Source organism: Musa acuminata, chromosome BXJ2-7 (assembly GCF_036884655.1).
Source record: "Musa acuminata AAA Group cultivar baxijiao chromosome BXJ2-7, Cavendish_Baxijiao_AAA, whole genome shotgun sequence".
Lineage (NCBI taxonomy): Eukaryota > Viridiplantae > Streptophyta > Magnoliopsida > Zingiberales > Musaceae > Musa > Musa acuminata.
Genome location: NC_088344.1, coordinates 1,499,234 through 1,521,778, shown reverse-complemented (window position 1 = coordinate 1,521,778; position 22,545 = coordinate 1,499,234). Strand labels below are relative to the sequence as shown.

General features: G+C 39.8%; 3 protein-coding genes across 3 annotated transcripts in view; 2 read left to right on the top strand and 1 right to left on the bottom strand.

The window, feature by feature from the left end:
* Positions 1-1,074: 1,074 nt before the first annotated feature.
* Positions 1,075-12,120, top strand: LOC135616544 (rhomboid-like protein 19). The gene is made up of 8 exons (XM_065115839.1): positions 1,075-1,231; positions 2,090-2,214; positions 3,701-3,761; positions 7,698-7,864; positions 8,369-8,480; positions 8,582-8,784; positions 8,863-9,003; positions 11,564-12,120. Exons 1-8 carry the CDS (start codon positions 1,190-1,192, stop codon positions 11,667-11,669), a joined length of 957 nt encoding a protein of 318 aa, XP_064971911.1. The 5' UTR covers positions 1,075-1,189; the 3' UTR covers positions 11,670-12,120.
* A 5,611-nt stretch (positions 12,121-17,731) lies between these two features.
* Positions 17,732-21,133, top strand: LOC135616543 (E3 ubiquitin-protein ligase WAV3-like). Its single transcript, XM_065115838.1, has 2 exons — positions 17,732-18,572; positions 18,969-21,133. Exons 1-2 carry the CDS (start codon positions 18,156-18,158, stop codon positions 21,072-21,074), a joined length of 2,523 nt encoding a protein of 840 aa, XP_064971910.1. The 5' UTR covers positions 17,732-18,155; the 3' UTR covers positions 21,075-21,133.
* Positions 21,134-21,897: 764 nt separating this feature from the next.
* The window catches only part of LOC103990886 (vacuolar protein sorting-associated protein 52 A), a 28,515-nt gene continuing 27,867 nt past the window's right edge, over positions 21,898-22,545 (bottom strand). The window contains exon 20 of the mRNA XM_009410176.3: positions 21,898-22,480. Within this exon, the coding sequence (XP_009408451.1) occupies positions 22,179-22,480 (302 nt within the window). The 3' untranslated portion in view covers positions 21,898-22,178. The remainder of the gene's footprint in view (positions 22,481-22,545) is intronic.

Below are 22,545 nucleotides of genomic sequence, written 5' to 3'. Positions count from 1 at the left end.
TTAACTCCTGTAACTTTCAATCTCTTTAGCACAATGTTTAATTATTTAGCCCGATGCCCGAACTCATGATACAAAGTCTTTCCGGCATGTTGACCAGTCCTCCGTCACGAAATCTAATCTTCTGACATGTTCTATTCCGACCCAATATCTGATTTTTCTTATGATAATCGATTTGTCTTTTCTTAATCGACGTTAGTCCTGTGTCGTTCAAATGCATATTAGATCATATTTTTATTAATTAATTTTTATCATCAAAATCCGAAATTCAACGCCTCCCTTCGTCATTTTTCCTTTCGTCGTCCTCTCATTGTTACTTCCTTTCTTGTTAACTAGTTATACTTTTTAAATAAAAAAATATTACATTAAATGATATACATGACAATGCACTGACCAATCATATTACACTAACGTCTTATTTTTTTTTGGTCATGTATATTGTTACATTTATTTTTTTTTTCACATATATTGTTACATTTACATCAAAGATTATGACACATGGACGATTATCAATATCCTATCCTCATTTGATATTTATTCAGCCAATACATCATTTCTCTAATGCGTCATCTTCTGTCGGACGATTTCTCAACTCTAGTGGCGATCATCTAAATATAAAATAAACTTAGACACATTCTAATGTAGTATTATGGGTTATGAATTTAACTTAATAAAGTTTAAGATTTACCTTAGAGATATCAATAGGACAAGAAACATCCCTCATTCTCATCTCATTTTTCATTTAAATAGGGTGGAAACGGAGAACACATGTGTTCTCTATATTTTTTTTTCTACTTAATTTTATTTTTTTTAAATTTATAATAATAATAATAATAATAATAATAATAATAATAATGATGATGATGATGATGATGATGATGATGATGATGATGATGATGATGATGATAATAATAATAATAATAATAATAATAATAATAATAATAATAATAAATAATAAATAATAATAATAATAGAATCAATTCTTCCGATAACACGCAGGTCATGGAGAGATATTATTACGTTGATATTATTTTATTTAATTCAATCGAGTCGAATAACTCATAATTACTGCCTATTCGACTCAATCGAGATTCAACCACCGTTCAGTTCAGACGCTAAGAAGAGACGTTCGTATCGCTCGGCTCCCCACCGCTGACATTTGTTTCAGGGGAACGGATCTGCAACAGCGAAGATGTTGAGCAGCTCCTCTCCCCCTCAGCCGCTTCAAACAAGAGTGAGTAAGATGCGCTCTCTCTCTCTCTCTCTCTCTCATCTGTTCTTCATCGTTTCCCTGCGGTTGCTTGATCTGGATCTTGGGTTTTAGCGCTGGATCTGATTTCTTGTCCGCCGGATCGGGTCCAGTTCTGATAGTTCGTTGTGATTCCTCTTTTCCTCTTAGGGATGTGATTGCGATTCGTGGGTTAGGACGGCTTCCTAAATTTTAGCGTCGAATGAAACCAATTTGCAGTTTTTTGCTTCCGAACTACTCGCTTCTTGCTTCAATGGATTCGGAAGCAGCAGGGTCGGATGTTTGGTAGATTTATGCTCTTTTGATAAGCCCTAAGCAAGAAGACGAGGTTGCACGTGTATTTCTTTGATTAACACCAAGGGTTCAACGAAAACGATAAGTATATATGGTTCATTTCAGATTCAGTATCCGCAAATGTTGGCCTAATTTTTTTAATCTGTGACGTTCTAGCGTGAATCCTTGACTTAAATGGGAAAATACAAACGAGAAGAGACATTTTCTTTTCTTGTACATGTGTGTGTAGGCATGGCCTGTAGGTGTTTCAGGAAGAGATGATGGTTAAAGAAAGTGAAGCAGAAGATAGTAACAAGAGAGGGATAATAGGAACAGACATTGACTAATACTGTGAAATGCTCAAATTTTTTGTTCACTAAGAAACGAACAAGAGCATTTATTCGTTTTCATTATTGCACTTCCTAAAGCAATTGTTGATAGTTCTTCATTGGTTGCTCTTGGTTAATATTATCATTGAAATGTTCTCAGTTATTGAAGATTGCCTTTTGCACATCTATTTTACATTTTGAGATGTCATAAATTTATATCTGCTACATTTTCTAAATGCAGGGCAGCAGCTTTTATGCAGGATTCACCCGATTGTGCAAAGGCCTTGCTGTGGTTCTAGTTGGAGGATATGTTTTGCTCCAAATCTTTCCTTCAATTCTCCCTTATGTAGTCCTTATTCCCTCAAGGTATCAAATGGAGTTTTTTGATAGCTTATTATGCAGTAAAATCACCTATATGCTACATTTGATTATATATATATATATATATTTATTTATTTATATATATAATACTACAATTCTTATTCAGAATATCTGTTTAATTTTTTACACTTTTTTCTGAGACTGTGAAATCCATCTTTCTTCCCAGGAGAGGGCAAATTTTCTTTTTCTTATCTCAAAAGTCATCCTTGATGCTTTGTCCTAAATTTAGATTAGTGGGTACATTTAATTGATGTTAAAGGAAAACATTTGGTGGGTGTTTGGTGGTCGAAATTATGATAGTTTAGCCATTACCCTTGGGTTATAACATATACTTCTCTAGTGCTGTTGTTAGGGAAGGAGGGAGAACCACTATCGTTAGTGGTTCCATCCTTTGACATTTGGCATCTTTAATTCTTTATTACTAGAAAAAAAAATAGAAAGGAGAAACGAGAGAAAGAGGATGAGGATCTGGATATAAGATAATTGTTTATGCTGAACACATAAAGGTAGTATCTTAGAGGATATCATGGATGCCAAAGTTTAGTTAGGCACTAATTTTCCCTCTTGTTACCACATGAAGAATATTATTTTGTAATATAATATTTAAAAGAATTTGTAACAAAAAAAATTTATGTGAGAAAGGAAAAATAATAATTTCGAGAGAGTCCTGTGGAATTTGAGACTAATCATGAATAGCATGACATATGTCTACTTAAGAGATTAAGGACTACTGTTTTGCTCTGTCATTTTCTCTCCCAATATTCTTTCCTTTTTGTTTTGCTGGTCGTGGATGACGAATACTGTGACAAAGATGGCAGACGACGATTATGATGATTACTTTGAGTAATAAATAAAATAGTAGTAGGATCTTCTCTGATTCACAAACATAAGTCTCTAAGGGCCAGACACTCTTTCAGCAGCTCACCTGCCGAGGTCAAAGTTGGTTTTTCTTTGCATATTCAGTAACAGGTCTACATTAAAGTCAAAACTGCATTTTTGGTGTACGTCAGCCACACCTTACTTTTCTCCATCTTTTCATACTGACAAATTTATTGAGATTCAAGCTTTTTAAAGAGATCAACAATATAAAATTGAGCTTAACAATGGTAATCTTCATCAAATTGACAAGTCTGTATTGAGGTGAAAATCTTATCTTGCATTATTGGTGTACCAGTTATTGCCATCTTTTTATAACAAAATAATGGGAACAAAACACAACCATTCTGATGGACGAAAGTCCTTTTCAGTATTTGATGGGCGTTATGTGCAGTTCATATGGAAGCCATCTCTTTATTTTCTTTTATATGCTGGAGTTGTAGTTTTTTTACTTTTATTCAACAGAGGCACTTTAACATCATTGTTGTCTGTTAATCCTTGATCCAAAATTTTCATGTTTACGAAACAGAATATTTTCTACTAATTGCTGATCCAACTAGCTTATGTAATAATGCTTATGATAATGCTTTTGTAGGACAATTCCGTTTGCATGGAACCTTATCACCGCTGGTTATGTTGAGCAATCAATTTTAGGGGTATTCTTTGTCATCTTTTGTTCTTTTGCAATGTGTATAATTGAAATATATTATCAACATCATAAATTCTGTTTTTGAGCATGTTTTTTTTCTCTTGCATCAGTCTTTTGGCAATGTACTTTTAAGAATGGAAAGTGTAAACAATAGTATGATGATTGTATTTAATGCTAAATTCATGGCCTATAATTTATATTTGATGCCCATCCTAGTGTTGCTTGCATCTGTCAGAGATCAGGACCTACTTTCTAGAGCATTTTTTGCAACTGAGTTAAGCCATAAAAATTACAGTTAATGCATCTTGGTAGGCAAGTCACCTCTCTGTCAAAGCAGTAAAATCATATGATGGGACAAAGTCAGCTAATGATTATAATTGTTTAATGTGTATTCGTACTAGGCAGTGGTCGGCAAGGAAGCTAGCTGACTGCAGTCACACCATACTGACACTTTCATGGAATGACATGCAAATTACTAACAAATTAAATGTGCATTGTAAGAAGAAACTGAGAACTATTTGATTTCTCGTGACACAAGATTTTCTCATCACAGACATGTTCTAGACATGTTCTAAAACAAAAGGATCTCAAATGATCTTGAGAAATCTAGCATCAAGGTTCGAAAGAAAGGTAATAAAATTCTGATGGGCCTTAGAATTCTGGTTAGATCATGAGTTGCTAAAAGAAGTTCAAATTATAAATTAAAAAATGAAAGTGATAGATGCTACGTTAGAAAAATATACATTTACAGAAGTCTAAAACCTTAAAAATTATGTTTGTGATTTATATAATTGAATGTAATTTAGAAAAACCATTGGATCTGTTGGCTCCAATTTGTTAGAGATTAATCGTTGCATGTACTTAAAACTTCCTAAACCTTAATTTTTTTCCCTCTTCCCCTTTTTTTGTCCCTTTTCCTTCTCTCTTCTCACTGCGTCTATGATTAGCTGATGCGAGTGATAACATCTTGACAAGCAGCACTGTCCATTTAGAAGTTAGTATCTTTACTTCCTGTTCCTATTCATCCTATGGTCTTTGTTTGGTAGTAATTATAGATTACCCCCTATAGTTAACTATGATTAGTATCCCGGTTCCTATACTCTAAAAAGTAGCATTGGGGTCCATACACTTACGAAGGTGAAACATTTAACCCCAATTCTCTTTATATCGTTAACTTCTTCGACGGAAAAAAATTGCATGTGTTATCATGTGCAAAAAAAACTACGAATGGAAAGGATAAAAATGTAATTTCAATCTTTTAAATTATTAATTTTATATAAACTTTATCGATTTCCTCTTCTCCTCCTTTTTCCAAACTGCTCGCCCGCAGCTTGCCACACCTTCCTGCTTGCTCGTCGCAACTGTCGCTCATCGCTCGCTGCTCGCCAACCGCACTTGCTCACTTGCCACTCGCCCGTCGCACCTGCTCGCTTATCGCTTACCCACCGCACTTGCTCGCTTATCGCTCTGCCACCTCTTGCCCACCGCACTTGCTCACCTGCCGCTTGCTTGCCCGCGGCGGGCGAGCGACGGGTGAGTAGGTACGACAAGTGAGCAAGTGCGGCGGGCGAGAGATGGGCGAGCGAGTGCGGCGGGCCAGCGATGGGCGAGCTAGTGCGACGGGCAAGTGGGTGCGGCGGGTGAGCAGGTGCGACAAGCGAGCAACGAGCGAGCAGGAAGGCACGACAGACTGCGGGCGAGTAGGAAGGCGTGCTAGATTGCAGACTAGCAGTTTGGAAAGATAATGAAATTATGTTTTATCCTTTTCATTCGTATTTTTTATATACGTGTGATTTTTTCCGTCGACGAAGTTAACGACGTAAGAAGAATTGAGAATAAATGTTTCACCTTCGTAAATGTAGGGACCCCAATGCTACTTTTTAAAGTGTATAATTGAGATGCTAATCATAGTTAACTATAGGGGATAATATGTAATTACCCCCTTAGCTAGTGACAGTCAGATTTGGCTTTTCTTTTCCTCTCTATTGTGTCACTTTTTCCTTTCAGAATTGCTGGTCTCAATTGGCCAATTTTAGTCTGTTCTTTTCAATTCATTGCCAATCGATCTATAATATGGAGGAATCAATCTGATTAAGCTTAGCTGAGCCAAGAAAGAAAGAAACTAGGTGAAAATGTCAGCATTAGACAAACATCAGCAAAGCACCCAGATGATAGAAGAATTAGGTGAAAATGCCATATTTCAATTTTCCCCACCATTGGTGAGATTTGTTGGCTAGGTAATTTGACAATGTGAAAGGGGTATGATGATGTTGGGTAGGGAATTTGGACATATCAAAGGGACTGGTATGTGAGGAAGTTGTGTAAAAATTATTTGACAAAATCTAGTAGAATGACAATCATTTTCTGAAAATTTGGTTTCTGGTCAAGAACTTATACTAGCTCATGACATTGTCCTCATTTTTGTTAGAAGTGGTGGACTAGATAATGGATATGAAAATGAAAAGTGGAAGACATTGGAGGGTTAGTGATGATAGTTATTTTTAGAACAGTTAGTCTTGAGTATCATAGTTTTAAATCTTGATCCAGTTTCTGCAAAGTGGAAGCAATTGAAGGCTTAATGATGCTAGTTGTCTCTAAACAAGAGTCTTGAGTATTATCATTACTTTTTTAAGTCTTGGACCAGAACCAAAATCTATTTTTCCATTAAATAAGTATCATATCAGTGTGTACCAACATGTAGTTCCTGGTTTTATTAAAATAAATAAAAAATGAATACCCAGTGGTACCTAACGTAGCGAATCGTTATTCATTCGCGGTCAAACATGTAAATATCAGGTGTTATGTACTATCCTGGTTGAGTTTTATGATCATGAGTATTATTTCATCTAAAATATGACTATTGGATTCTTATGGTTCTAATTTCCATGTAACTTTATTGTCTCAATGAGTATAATTTATTGATGGATATTAGGAAAGTTTTTTAAGCTTGATTTTTCTTTGTTTGTCTAAAACCTTCTGAAACATGTAGCTTGTAAGTACTAATCACATGTTTATCCTTATTGGGTATTCGGGGAATTCTGGATTGAATATTCAAATATTCGAAATCTTTTTAAAATCTCTCTCTCTGGCTGTTAGTTTATTAAATCTTCTCATGGTTATCTTTGAGAAGGAGCTTTTTACACACTCAAGCTTGTCATGAAACAAAGCATGCCATGCCAAGAATGTATGGGCATGTGGCATTTTTTCTGTCAGAGACGCGACATATGATTAGGCTAATTTTTGGTCAAATTGGCCTATCACAGTCAGTATAGGGTTGTTCTACATGTATGGGATCGTATAGTGAGGTGCCACTACTCTGCTGTGACATGGTATAACAATCCAGCCCTTACACATTTTTTAGGATATTTTTGTTTCTATTTCCATGTGATATATCTTATCATTGAACACATGTTAGGTGTACTTTAGTAATTCTGCTGAGGATTTCTTGTTGATAATCCATCTACATCTTATATTTATTTCTTTTAGATGCGTTGTTGAAATTCCTTAGTACAGAGTTCGAAAGGGAAACAATAGCCTTGTCTGTATGAATTTGTGTAAATTCTACTAGTAATTTGGAAAGGCGTTACAGCTCCTGAGAGGTTGAGTTAAGGCATTTTCTTTTTATTTTAAGGATAGGGAAAGCTTATCCAAACTCATTTGAAGTCCACTCCAGGAAAGTCGATGGGTCAGTACATATTGATATCTTTTTTCTTTTTTTTTTCATTTCTAGGATACACTCAATTATTTCATAATACCAAAGAAATTCAGTAAAAATGTATACTGTGTTCAAAATAATAACCAAAATGAGTTAATATTTATCACACTTTGGTCAACTGCATATGTGGACTAACATGGATATTGGTTTTATTCACAAGGTCTCATTATTGCAGCATGTGTTTTCTATATGGAATATACTTTAATATGGCTAATGTTGTATTCACAGGTGGCAATCAGCACAGTTGGTCTTCTTTTATTTGGGAGGTGGCTGGAGCCATTGTGGGGTTCTAAGGAGTTCTTAAAGTTCATCATAGTGGTGAATTTATTAACTTCGATTTGCGTCTTTGTAACTGCTATTGCTCTGTACTATATTACAAGACAGGAAAGCTATCTGTAAGCCTCAGCTCTCTAAAGGTCCAGTTTTATCTATTTTGGCAGCATATTGTACATCAACAAATATTTTCTTTCCCTCCAGATTTAGTTATTGGGTGAACTTTCGATAAATTAAAACAATGTGAGTTATGATCGTGTGGTAAGTTTGATTGTTGTAGTTCATGCACTATAAGCTGTCAAATGATAACAATCATTTTTAGCAAGGTGTTCATGGCAGGATAATATTTGCTATAACCACACACATAGAGCTATAAATGGACATGTAAATCTAATAGCTGTACCAATATATGGTTGATATCTTAATTCAATCTTGATCAAGTTGGGCTTCCTACATGGACATAAATCATTCTGCTTCAGCATTCATCAAAGTTCTATGTCAAATTCTGATAGGCATTGATGATTAACATAGTCTTGTGCCTTAGAACATATGCTGCTACTTAATTTCATTATAATTATGAACATTGTACCCTTTTCATTTTCCCTATCCACATACTTGTTCCACAGATATACAGCATTTTCTGGCTTCCATGGGGTCCTTTCAGGATTTCTTGTAGGCTTGAAGCAAATTCTACCAGATCAGGAGCTCAGTCTTTTTATTTTAAAGATCAAAGCAAAGGTATACATTTGTAATTTTCAGGGTTTGGTATATATGCTTTTTCATTGTCCCAGGGATTTACTAACACATTAGTTATTACTTCTTATTCCCATGCTTCTCAGTGGATGCCAACTCTCGTTGCATTGATCTCAGTTGCCACAAGCTTCTTCACAATGGATTCTGTGTCTTACCTTCCAACTTTATTATTTGGCATATATATGAGTTGGATATACTTGCGTTACTTTCAAAGGCGACCAGCAACAACTCTCAAGGGAGATCCAAGTGATGATTTCTCATTTTCAAGCTTCTTCCCTGAATTCTTGTGGTAACATTTATGCTCCATTGGTATATCTTTGAATTCTATCCATTAGATGTACGTATACTATTTGTACTGAATTTGCAGGCCAGTATTGGACCCCATTGCTTCATTATTTCATTGGGTTTTTTGTGGAAGAATATCTGATAGCTCTGCTGATACAAGAGGTGACACATTAGATGGATCTCCGATGCCCGGTTCTGATTCAATTGACGCGATCAGAAGAAGGTGTGTTTATTTGTTGGTGTTATCAGAATATGTTCTTCTCTGCTTTATTTTCTGATGCCATCCTCCCGAGTACATAATCAAATCCTGAAGACTTTAGAATATTTGGTTTTATTGTCTCACAGGTGCTATCTAGAGTCATATTGGTGATTTTTTTTTGTTTTCTTTGATTTATCTTCCAGTAAACTGCCTGAGACCTTCTAGTTGTACCACCACTATTGTACCACCACTATTGTAGTTCCATACAAGTCACTGCTATTTTCTTGGGCTGATGAAGTGACATTGTATCTAACTGATACAAGTCATGATGCACCATGAGAATCACAATGACTGTCTGTTAGAATAAACTTAAGAGGTAGCCAAAAACAGAACCTTAATGAGATCCAACCAGTAATTTCTCTGTTTCTGGCTTCTGCCCTGATTTCTATATGTTGGAAATGTGGACAATTTATTCCTAATACTGCTGGGTTGTTTCTGAACCTTCAAGTGCCAACTGGTGTAATCTGCATATGCAAGTAGAAAGATGCCATGGTCTTAGTCTCCATTTATAACCAAGGTAATCAAACGTGCGATATGAGAGAAAAAAAAAAACCTGCAATATGTATGGCAAACAAATGCAGTCATATTAAAAGTCTCTCATGACATCAACAAGGTGCAACCACCCAAACATTTTCAAATCATGGGGCTGAAAACAGTCAACAATGTTGTGCTTTCTTGTGTGCTCTTATTTTGTTTTATTTTACTCTTCAGATCAAGATTTACTTTGGCTCTTGATTCATCTCGTTTTTCTTTTAATGATAAGAGTCGTTTGATAACATGAACATATCACTTTGGTATGATACTGCTTCACTTTTTTTGTTTATTATTCTTTTGTCATCCCTTTATTGCCTTCTTCCTAGTCATGTTAATTATAGATCTTATAGTTTGTGCCATTATCTAATCCTTCCTAACTTTATCCTCCTACACATCATTTAGAAACCATGGATGTGCCAATAAGACGTTCAGGAAGCATAATTGCACCAAGATAAGTTGATAAGCTATTGAGAATCTTGTTGGTCTGAAATCTGTATAGTGAAGAATTCAGGTCCGAAGGAGAGAAGAAAAATTAAAAAAAACAAAAAGGGGAAAAGGATAATCACCCAGTTAAATTATTGGAAGAATACAAGAATTTTAGGCCAGGCAGAACAGCAAGTTTTCTTCAGACATAGATTGAGAGCAAATTCTGAGGCTAGCACTGATTATTAGATGATCAACATTTATGTTTTCTGTTCCTTATTAATCTTCTATCAGGTTTGATTTTAAGAATTCATAATGATTTTATTTGTCCATAAACTGTTGCATAAGTCTTATATTTTACGTAGCTCCTATTTGCTAAAACTTTCATCCTGTGGTGCGTGACATATTTATTAAGATAAAATATATTTGTATACATATATTTATATACGTATACACACTTCAAAAATAAAATAAAATAACAAAAAATTATAAACATCTCACAAATATGTGTATGGATAATGTGTAAACATAAATAGACATAAAAATATTATCGTTGACTTTCAAACTGCAGTGGTTCTTCTAGTATCAACAAATTGATCATTGAAGGAGTTGATGATAGTACAGCTGCAAAATTTCTTGTAGTGAGAAATAAATAAGTACTTCTCAGAGGCTCTGTTATACAGTCATAGATGACCAACTAAATTTGTAAAGTTCTCTTTAAGAGTATGTACTTCCTGTTAATAGCTGATCAAAGTCAAATATTCAATTCAGTCATTGTGGTATGCAACGCATGTGGGGTTCTAGTCCTTCCAGCTGGAAACTAAATATTGGGGCAAAAAAAAAAATCAACAATGAGCTCCATGGAGCATGATGTATACATTATTAAAAAATTTAGAAACAAAATGTTCATTATCCAACACAAAATAAATAATGCAAAAATCGTTTCTACAGTAAAACATGCTCTAGGACACTTCAAGCCAAATCCAACCTTTTTTATATTGATCAAGACAATCTTAGATGCATGTGTGTTGAATTCCATCATATTCTAGGCCAAGATTTGCATGGTAAGATTTTGTAGGATGGTGATTTGGCAGGATGGTATTTACTGGTCTAATAGCCTATCAGTATGTGGACCAATATAAATCAAGCAATACGTGCAGGGCTCGGTACAAGACTTGTATCGCTTGGTAAAGCGGTCATACACACACACCTTGCTACATGTTGTAAATGTCAAATCTAGCACGGTTTCTGATATTGGGAAGAAATACCTATGGTGTGTTGATAAATACCTATAATATGTTGACTGGTGCAGCGTCCACTGCTAGCTTGGTTGTCCTTGACTATTTGTTGCAGTTATCAGGTTTAGCATTTTTTTGTGTGTCAGATGAACAATGTCTTTCATGCATGATGATGCTACTAACCCAAGTTTTGCTGCATGAAACAGGGTTGTATGGTGTATCAAACGATGCATGTAATTGATGACATAGATACTTAATAGATTTGTTCATGGTACCCATCAGAACATTGTCACTGTAGATACTAATTCAGTGACCTGATTCTGCTACAGAGAACGGGGAGCAAGGGCACTGGAACAAAGACTAGCAGCTGAGAAACTATCCGCGACGGGGAAATTAGAAGAAACATCACATGAAGGTGCTGCAGAAAATGTTTGAGTTACCTCTAAGAGTTCTTTAAAGTACAAATCTGCTGTTACATATCTCTGAAGTAAGAGGATAAATCCTTTCAACAACTTTTCCGGCAGCTACTGATGCAGTGGAAACCGAGTTAAAACACTTGGGACCTTACCGAATCACAGTTTATTTCATTTCATGATGTGTGAATACACGCAAGTGTACCATTTGGGGAGAGTAATCTTGGATGAGTGAGCTACTTGTTCTTCTCATCTTTCAAGAGGAAAGGTTGATTGCCATGAGAAAGCTTGGGTTACTACTATGGTTTTATCAGTCTTTATTCATGATAGCCACTAATGTTATCACGTTGCCTCAGATCATTAAAGATGCTTTGCTGAGTCAATCCTGATAAAGACATTAGGCTCAAATGCACTCCTTGGTTGAACTCGCTCATGCATGTGGAAATATATTTCACTGTAGTTCAATTATTATAGATGCTCTCTCTTTCCATCTCTATTTATCTATCCGTTCATCTTTCTATACATACATACATAGATGTGGAGGATTATTAAAAGAAAAAAGAATTATAATAAGAGGGCATATCTGAAGATAATAAAATAGAAAAGATATAAATAAAATCACTATACTTTTCGGTTCATAATCGTTGAAGAGATGTTTTTGGTTGATGCTTGTTGCAAACTCCGTCTTATCTATCTTATGATGAGGAGGGGTAGGTTAGAAAAACATCATCTTATTTGATCATCTACAAGTCTAGTCAATGGCAAACGAATAATTAAAATAATACAATTTATTTTTATTTGTTATTGTCGTTGTTGTTTTACGGTACCTACGAGGAGTCCATCGTGAAAATTAAGCTTCATCAATATAAGATGGAAATAGAGGGACTTCGTTAAGTCCTAAACAAGAAAGAATCTAAAAAGAATTGATGAAATTAATCATGATTTCTTACTTAGATTAGGATATAAATAATCGAAATTATCGATTAGATTTTTTTTAATAAAAAAATTAATAGTTCTTGACTTTCGAATATTAAAAATATGATTTTATAATAAAAACTACATTAATTATGGATAGAGATGTGTGGGTGAGTTGACAGCATGAATGCTTAATGGAAATTGCATTTATGATTTAGACATAAGGCATGTGGTGTGGCATTGCAATGCCTTCTTCCTCTCTTGTTTAGCCAAAAACAAATGTGTGGCTTCTGAAACTAAGCTAGCGCAGATCCAGAATCCAGAAGAAGCCATATATAAACAAGAAGATTAAGATATCATAGTCAACCGATTGCACCAACTAACAGCACAAAACACTTCATGTGCTCATTCATCATCCCTGATCACCGTTGACTTCTTCCTTGTTTAGCCAAAAAAAGAGGAAAGAGAAGAACTTTGAGTAGCCTCCTGGCCACCTTCGTCGTGGTTCCCCCCTTCACTTGTGTTCCTCACCTCATGTCTCGTTGACCAGTTTATATCCACTTCACTTGCCCGATGTCTTTACTCGTTGGCAAGTGCATGAACCTGAGAGAACGAAGAAGGCATCCATCGATGTCCATCAACTCGAAAGCCACGAGCACCGTGCCCGTCAAGCATAATGCTCTACCGATGACAATAACCATGCCACCTTCTCTCCCACTCGCTCATCATTGGGGTCGTCGAATCAACTGTTGGTGGGACGCCACTGTCTCTTCTCTCCTGCGTATGATTGGGAGGTGGTTGGAGATACGTAGCAGTTTGTAGTAGTTCATGGCATGCATGTGTCCTGATAAGCCACGGGTTCTCTGTCTGCTTGTCTTCTTCAAGCGCTTCTCCTTCATGTAAACCCTTCGCCCCCCATCCATGTGAGACCACCAACTCACCATAACGATGGCCCCAAGCACTTCAATACCAACACTCGCATGCCGCTGTAACCCTAATCCGGACGCTACCCGATCTCAGTAAAAGAATGCAGATGCCGATCCATCTCCGTACCGGATCTGCACATGCTTCCAGTGGTCAAACTGGATCGATCCGGCATGGCTTGTGAAGAAAGATGCTCGCTGAAGGAGCTCTACAACTATTAGTTTCTTAAGCAAGGGATCCCCATACGCCATGTGGGAGCTGTCCGGGTTATCCTTCATGTGCATGCCTCCCCCAAGTGTTCGACGAAACCATGTTCCCTTTGCCTGCTGGTATTAAAGCCTGATGAGTTGACGCACAGTAGAGATGCCGCTGGCAATCATACTTCTCACATGCAACTCATGTAGGGTGTTGTTCATCACGAACTGAGATGAGTTCTTCTGAGAAACTATGTTAGGTTACTCATACAAATAATTGATGCTGTTCTTCTTGGCAGTAGTCATAGCAGTACCATTGCTGATTCTTAGCGTATGGCTTCAACCTCAATAGTAAACAAGTCTTGATAGACTGACTACATACAAGAGGACAAGAGTCCAGTCATGGCCACAACTGATGAGAGTAGCATGTGGATCTTAATCATTAGACTGACTAGATATTAGAATATGACCTGGACAAAGGTCAGATTGAGATTACATACCAATTATTTCTACCTGCAGGATTGCACTGTTCTGGATCTCATCATAAAGAATTGAGAGTTCAAATGAATGAGGGGATTGATTGATCTGCCAAATGCGATCTGATAACCTGATTAATTTACCTTCTTTTTGGGGGGATCTTGATGCAGAAGCCAGTTGACCTGATCATGCTCAAGAACAAGAGATGCTTATCATATATATATATATATATAGAGTCACTCTAAATCATCCTAGAATTAGAAACAAGGCATCAGTTTAGGGAAAAGAGCTTTTAGGTGGATCGGAATGCACGCCATTCGTGGATAGATATATCATAGCCCTACTTTGACTGTGTTTGCTGCTTCCACACTCAATAGATAGATAGTATTTGAAGGATTCTTGATAGGACTGGGAACAGCATTCAAGAGTTTGATTGATCTGGACCTGAAAGAACAGCATATATGTCTCTCCAAGTATTTAAAATCCAGATTAATTACATTTAGATTCAAGTGAAAGAAGGATATAAATTTAGAGTCCTGATTTAACAGTTAACTAAAAGTACTTAATGGAGATTAACTGCACTGATATATATATCCGAAACACAATATGACTTTTCAGGAGGAAAGAAGAATACATATTAATTCTTTGAGTGATCCAGTTTGACCAGTATGCCTCAAAATGCTCTTAAAAATAGGTGGTGAGCAGTCTTAATGAATTCATGCTCGAGAAGAAAATTATATATTGACTGTTGTTTCTGTGTTATCCAAATAGCAAACATCAAATCTTGTCATTGTATGAAGAAGGCTCATCTTCTTCTCGAACAGAGTTGATGTGGTAGGCTTGTTTGATCTACTGATGACACAAAACTAAGAATTGGCTCGCTTTGATCACCCACAGTTCTACTGAAACCTCCACATCTTCCAATGGATTCCCAGCCATATTAGTTACCTCTTCTTATCATGTTTCTGCCCTTGTTGTCCTTTGCGAGCGATCAATCATTGCTCGATCCAAGTCTATCTGAAAGTTTTTCTTCATTTTTTTTGTTCCAGTGGCAATCAATCAGAGATGTCCTTTTCCTTTGTGCTGAAGAATTATTGGCACCATTGTCACAAATATCAGTTGCTGCCTGAGACAAGACTGAGGGCAGGTCCCTCATTAATTGCTGCATTAGTTCTTTCCCTGTTTCAATGTCCAAAAAAGAATCTAATCATGTTCACCTTTGTAGAGTGAGAATATTTAATTCTTGCATTCTGAAGATTTTCTTTCTTATTATAATCCATAGTCTAATGTAATGGCAGTGTAAGACTTATGCCATACATAAGTTTGTGTAAGGAAGCCAACACAAAAGCAAATGAGTAAGTCAACTGTGTTAGGTGGATTAGAAGAATTGATGCAACACAAGATTGTTATTATCTTCAGAATTTTTTCCTTAAGATTGGATGCTAAGGAGGAGGCTATTTGTGTTCATATTATTTAGCTAAATAATGTATTTATTTACATAAGAAAAATAATTCATTGATGATAGTAAAATAGATATATTTTACTTATGATGCGACGATAGAGGAGAGGTGGAACTATGTGATGAGCTTTTAAATAATATTTATTGACTCTGTTTAGTTCAATTGTTTATTGAGTTTGTTTAGTTCAATTAGAATCAGATAGAGATTTATTTAATATTTATTTATAATTAGAGTCTCCTGATAAACTATGGACGAAACTTTATAAATAGTAATGTAACTGTTCTTCTTAGAAGATAATGAAATATTATTATGAAGTCTTTTGACAAATCCTTGGAGGTTGATCCCATCGAGACGATTAAGGAGGTCGATCCTCTCGAGATGATCATTTTTTTTTCTTCTTTTTTTTTTGACGATAAGATCCTAGGGTCTTATCATAGATATGCATGCCATCGTAAAAGGATGGTTAGATGATTGATTCATTAGCCTAATTAAGCTTAGATTACTGATTGAAATATTTAAGCTCAACATAATAATAGTAATAAATTCATCCGATATTACAAAATCAACGGACTCTTTCTTTCGCATCCCCTCGGATTCGTCACCCGCAAAAGGATACATCTGCAACAAAGCACATGGGGCCCGTGGGGGCCATCACGAGCGGCGGTCGGTGCCTGAGGCCCGCCACGCGGTGGGTCCCACGACCGGGTCTGTGAGAGAGACAAACCGGTGAGTTACGTTACTGCGAGTAGCCCCCGATGTGGGGCCCGTCTCCTCGTCGTCTCTCACCGCTCGCTTCATTTGAATTCGAACTCAAATTTATTTTAAATATTTATCTTTTTCCTATTTAAATATGTGTTATATTTAATTAAAATGATTTTTTTATTCAAGCTATATATATATATTATATATATACAGTAAAGAAATAAAAATTACTATTTAATTTATGGTTAAAAAATTAATTTTGTTGTTACAAAGAGAAGCGGTGAATGCAGATTTTGATCAAATAACTCGTCAGACAACAACTTGACACTAAATCAAGTGATAGAATTTGTAGGTGTCTTTTCAAGATTCAAAGACATTCTACTATTTTCTTATTTTATAGATTCTTTTAGACTCTATGAAGTTACACTTTGGCTAACTCTATTGCAAGGGGCCCTCACGATTTAAATATACTTATAACTAAATTTATTATATTTATTTTATCAGTTATGTTAGTTATCACATTTAAAATAATAAAAAAAATATAAATTAAGATTTCAAATGCTTAACTTTTGGTAAATGAGTCTGGCATTGTTTTAGGTATAAAATATGTTAGATGGAGGCCATGAATATCCAATCATGAATGTTGATATACAATTCACTATTTTTAGAGTAGAATCATAAAAATTTGTATTGGTTGATTTCCCATGGCAAAGCTCCCCTCAACTCTTATCTCTAAATATAGGTCTCTTATCTCATGATGTTAATCTTTTAGAGGTTGTATGAGTTGCATGGAAATGTAAGAGAGATCGTTCTCTGAAGGCTTTTTTGGCTTTTAAGGGAGAAGAGGAAGTAAGAAAGCAGCATCCATAGCTTGATCAAAGATGACATGTCTTGTTGTTTCTGGAAAGGATGAAAGAGAGTGAGAGTGTTGTGGCTGCAGTAGGGGATCTCCTATCCAAGTTCTCAGGTTTCATGGTGGAAATGAGAGCATCATTAGCTAAAGCAAGTGCTCTAACATTGGACTCTGGATGGCTGAAAGCATCGGTTGTCATGTTTGCAACCACCACCACCACCATCACCACCACCACCACCAAACATTGGAAGAAACCTACGAAGTGGGCCTGCTGTATTGCAAGCAACCTTGGGTGTGAATCAGCCATATGCCCGTAGGGGCATCAGTAGGAGCACTACTTGGTGGATATGCCCCCGTCGTTGACCTTGCATGGCGAAAATTTTGACCCAGGCAGCTGTGGCTCACTGTCTTCTCCACCATGGCGGTCATATGGCCGCACCTCAGAGTGGGATGACATTTTCTTTCCGTGTTGACACGTAAAGGACGAAGAACCGGATCGAAGTCGCAGAGCAGATAAAGAGGAACGGGGGAAAAGATAACGATGACAACAACGGTGAGAGGAGGGATACGGAACAGTGTTGACTTTTGGGATCCATGCACGAAGCCACAGTGGGAGAGGTGATGCGGTAGGACTTAATTACTGCTGCAGTGATGATGATGGCAAGTACTTTGGGAGGAGCGTTGGACTTTACTCTGCCTTCTGCGGTGTCAATCTCCGTAGATATCTGAGCTGCCTCCGTTTGTCTCCGGGCTCTGTCTGTGAGAGGCGGAGATGTGAAGCGGGTGACGAGAGTGTTGCTATCGTTTATGGGTAATATTTTAGTCTGCTGCTGCTGCTGCTGCTGATGGTGATGATGATGATGATAAGGTGCTTCTAATAAATAGGATATAGGGATCCGCAAGAGAGGTCCAAAAGAGAAAGTGAGAGAAGGAGACGAAGCCAATAAGAGACACAAGCAGGAAGCAAAGTGGAGGGGAGAGCGATGCCAAGGGGAGGGTGGCGGAGAGCCTTCTGCACGTCGGTGCGTCGAGATCCAGAAGTCACGGTGGCGACGAGGATGGAGGTTGGGGAGAAGCAGCAGCGCACGCCTAGTGTCAGTCCTGGCCCCAGCCCCAGGAGCTGCGCCAAGCGGGGCTTCTTCTCCGGCAGCAACCCTTCGACGCCGAGGCTGGCGCTGGCAGCGGGCCTCCGGTGCCAGACCAAGTCGAAGTCCCCGGACTACCCGAACCTGCAATGTGACACGCCCACGTCTGCTGTTAGCGCAACCGCCGCCGCCGCCGCCACCGCCAACAGCACTCCGAGGAGTCGGAGCCCCGCTCTGTTTCGTCGGAAGGCGTTCTCCACACCTTCGTCTCCGAGATCCCCCTCAAGATTCGCCCTCTTCAAGCACCTCTCCCGGGTATGCATGCCCTGCCCCCCAAAAGCATGCACCTTTGCATCATCTTTCTGCAAACCTTGAATCCCTTCTTCGAATTTTCTGTCTTTCGTCGTCGATTCTTGGTTTCCTTTTACGAGATCCGATGACACAAGAGTTGCGTGGCTCTTGATTTGACCAGTTCTTTCTCCTCTCGGTGGCCGGATCTCATCAGAATCCCAGCTTTTGGCTGCGGGCTTTGATTGAAGAATGATATGGAATGCGTCGAATGCTTTCCCCGTCTTTTCCGGTCATTTCAGTTGCTTTTTGGCTTTTCGACTTTTTACTGATCGAAGCATGCGTTGTCCTTCTTTGACTCGTTGTCGTCCTCGTCCAAGATCACTGTTTGTTCTCATCGTGGTGATGGCGGTGGAATTGCAGAGTCGGTGCCGATTATGTTCGCAGATCCTGAAGGCGAGCCAGGAGACCCCGGTCTTCACGGCGGAGTGCTCTCACGCCTTCCACTTCCCCTGCATCGCCGCCCACGTCAGGGGCCACGGCAGCCTCGCATGCCCAGTCTGCTCCGCCGCCTGGCGCCAGGCGCCCTTCCTCTCCGCCCTCCACCGCCGCGAGGAAGATGCAGCAGCCATCGAGCAGGGGACGGCGAGAGAGACGGAGAACCGGAACCCCAATAGGAGAACTACCAGCGGCGGCGGCCGGAACGCTAGCAAGGGCGGTGAACGGCAGCTGGGGGAAAACAGAATGGCGGCTGTTGCTAAGGTGTACGACGACGACGAGCCGCTGCTTCTTGTGCCCAAGCCCAACCAGGGAGGAGGCGTGCGTTTCAATCCTATACCAGAAGCTACAAACGAGGACAAGGATGAGGATGAGTATGGCGAAGGCGAGGATGAGTTCCATGGGCTTCTTGCGACCCCTCGCTCGCGATCTCCTGGACTCCGTGCTGACGGAGGAGTCCCTTGTCGGCCGACACCGAGGTCCACAGCGAGTGGCGTCCAGGTGAGCGTGATGCCGCAGGCGGCGCTGCTCTCCGAGGGGCGGAGGCACCGGAACTACGTGGTGGCGCTCAAGGTGAAAGCCCCGCCGATTCGATCCTCTGCTCCTCTCCTCGATCCTGCGCCGGGCCGTGCCCCGATCGATCTGGTGACAGTGCTGGACGTGAGCCAAGGCATGACAGGGGAGAAGCTCCAGATGCTGAAGCGCGCGATACGGCTGGTGGTCTCTTCCTTGGGTCCCGCGGACCGGCTCTCCATGGTGGCATTCTCGGCCTCTGCCGGTGCCAAGAGATTACTCCCTCTCCGCCAGATGTCGAAGCAGGGCCAGCGTGCCGCCCGTCAGATCGTGGAAAGGCTCGTCGTAGTGGGCGGCGCCGCCAAGGCAGGTGGCGCCAGCGTCGGCGACGCCCTCAGGAAGGCCACCAAGGTTCTCGAAGACCGCAGGGAGCGCAACCCGGTGGCCACCATCATGCTCCTGTCGGACGGCAGGCAGCCGCAGCAAACGTCTGACCCAGAGAAGAAGGACAACAACAACAACAACAACTGCGACCACCACGATCACAAACCCCTTCGCTCACCGCGCGGTACCGGCGGTGGTGATATCCGGCGCCACGCGCTGTCAACGACGACCACCGCCGCGGCCACCACACGCTTCGCGCATCTGGAGATCCCCGTCGAAGATGCTGGATTCGTAGGAGCAGCGGAGCCATCGCCCATGAAACAGGAAGACGCCTTCATCAAGTGCGTGGGCGGCCTCGTGTCTGTGGTCATGCAGGACGTCCGGCTCCAACTTGAGTTCCCGTCCGGCGAGATCTCCGCCGTCTACCCATGCGGCGGCGGCAGTGGCTGCGGCGACGTGGCCATCGGGGGAGAAAACTCTGTTCTCTGGCTGGGGGACCTCTACGCAGAGGAGGAGAGAGAGGTGCTGGTGGAGCTGAGGGCGCCGGTGGCGGCGACCGGGCCACAGAGCGGTCATCACCACTTGTCAGTGAAGTGCAACTACAGGGATCCGGCCACCCAAGAACTGGCGTTCGGGGCGGAGCAGATCCTTATCTTACCCCTCCTGCAGTACGACCGCGAGCCCGGCTCCTCTTGCCGCTCGACGACCGCCCTGCGGCTACGGAACATCTTCGTCGCAACCCGTGCGGTGGCCGAGTCGCGGCGCCTAGGCGACCTCTCGGATTTCGCGACGGCGCACCACCTGCTCTCCTCTGCCCGCGCGTTGCTTCTGCAGTCCGCTTCCGACGCCCACGGACACCACCTCGTCCAGAACCTGGACGCGGAGCTCGCCGACCTCCAGCGGCGGCGACGGTGCCTGACGCAGCACCAGCTCCATCATGATGAGCAGCAGGAGGAGCACCTCTCGCCGTCCGGGAGGACGAGCCGGCGGGAAGGTCCAGCAGAGGTGCGAGGGGAGCCGCTGACGCCCACTTCGGCTTGGCGCGCCGCCGAGCAGCTGGCCAAGGTGGCCATAATGCGGAAGTCCCTGAGCCGTGTTAGCGATCTGCACGGGTTCGAGAACGCCCGGTTCTAAGAAAAAGACCGGACCAAACCGACTCAAATCCTATAAATAAATCTTTCTTGTTTCTTTCATTGTGAACATTATTCTCAAAGAAAAAACAAAAAGAATTCCTCACTATACTTCAATCCAGCAATAAAAATTAGTGGAAATTTTGATTATCCGTAAATAATAAATGTTAAAAGAATATTACTGAAATAAATTAATTAGGAGAATTTAATTATGGGTGGTTGACCAAAGAAGCTAAATTGTATCCTCTGTAGTTTAATTTGAGGTCATCTCTCAAATCAAAATTGGCCAATTTGAACCTCTAGAATTTAAGGTTCTTTTGGCTAACAAGATTTGAAGTGTCAGTGGTCTTAGATTCCTTGAATGAGCCAAAAAAACCAAGAGAAACCATTGATATTTAAAGATTGAAGCAGTGTCATCACTTGGATCTTTCATAAGGATTTACCTGGAAAGCAACCCAGAAGCTGAACCGAAATCACTTATTCTCTTTGGCTTGGTTCACCATGAACAGCTTTAGTAGTAGTTGTTGAAAGAGCAAATGGAACATTCATGGAGCTGGCCAAGCTTGTTAATACTATCAATAAAAGCGTCTCAGTAATTAATAGGTCAAAAAAAATTATTGCCTAAAATGCGTAAGACTAAGGTAATCATAGTACTAGTATCCAAAATGCTTAAGACAAAATTCATTTACTTATATTGAAAACCATACCAAATCATAATCAATGTTAGCCTCAAGCTTAGCTAGGGAGTTCCCAATGTAAAATAGTTAATCACACAAGTTGAGCTAGTTTCCAGTGTTCACAGTCAGTCATTAAATTGGTACTGTTCATATGACAATCAGCAATATCATAAACTCAAAAGAGTACATGTACAGACACGAAAACAAACTCATAAACATCATATGTTTTATTTGTTTTTAAGGACACATCTAAAACTCTTACATATTATCCTGGAATCGTTAAATAACTAGTTGCCAACTGAATGAAATACGTTCGACCTCATCATCTTGTGCTACTACAGAGAGCTACTACAGAGAAATTGTGGTGGCAAACATGGAACAGTATCCCCCAGGAAAAAAAATCCTATCATGCTGTGTCAATACTTGGGAAATCAGAAAGTCCTCGAGTATTTTTTGATTTCATATAATATTGAGGATATGGAAACCAAGTCCTTGTTTAAGGCAGAACCACCAGGAATTTTCTTCACGCTCTCTGAGAGCCTTGTATAGTATAGGAGTAGCTGTGTCAATGCTGCTTTCAGGATCTCCATTCCACACAAAAAGTTGCTGAAGGAAGTAATAACATCTTTGTGCATCAGTTCAATTGCAGCCTTCCACCTGTTGGCAAAATCCTTGACCAATGGATCAACATCAGCAACACTGGGCTTCCCAGCACCGGTACTCGTGTCTTCAGCTAATATAAGCATCATTAAAATAAAGAATTTAGAGATTGTAAGGGAATTCATTGTATTTGGAATT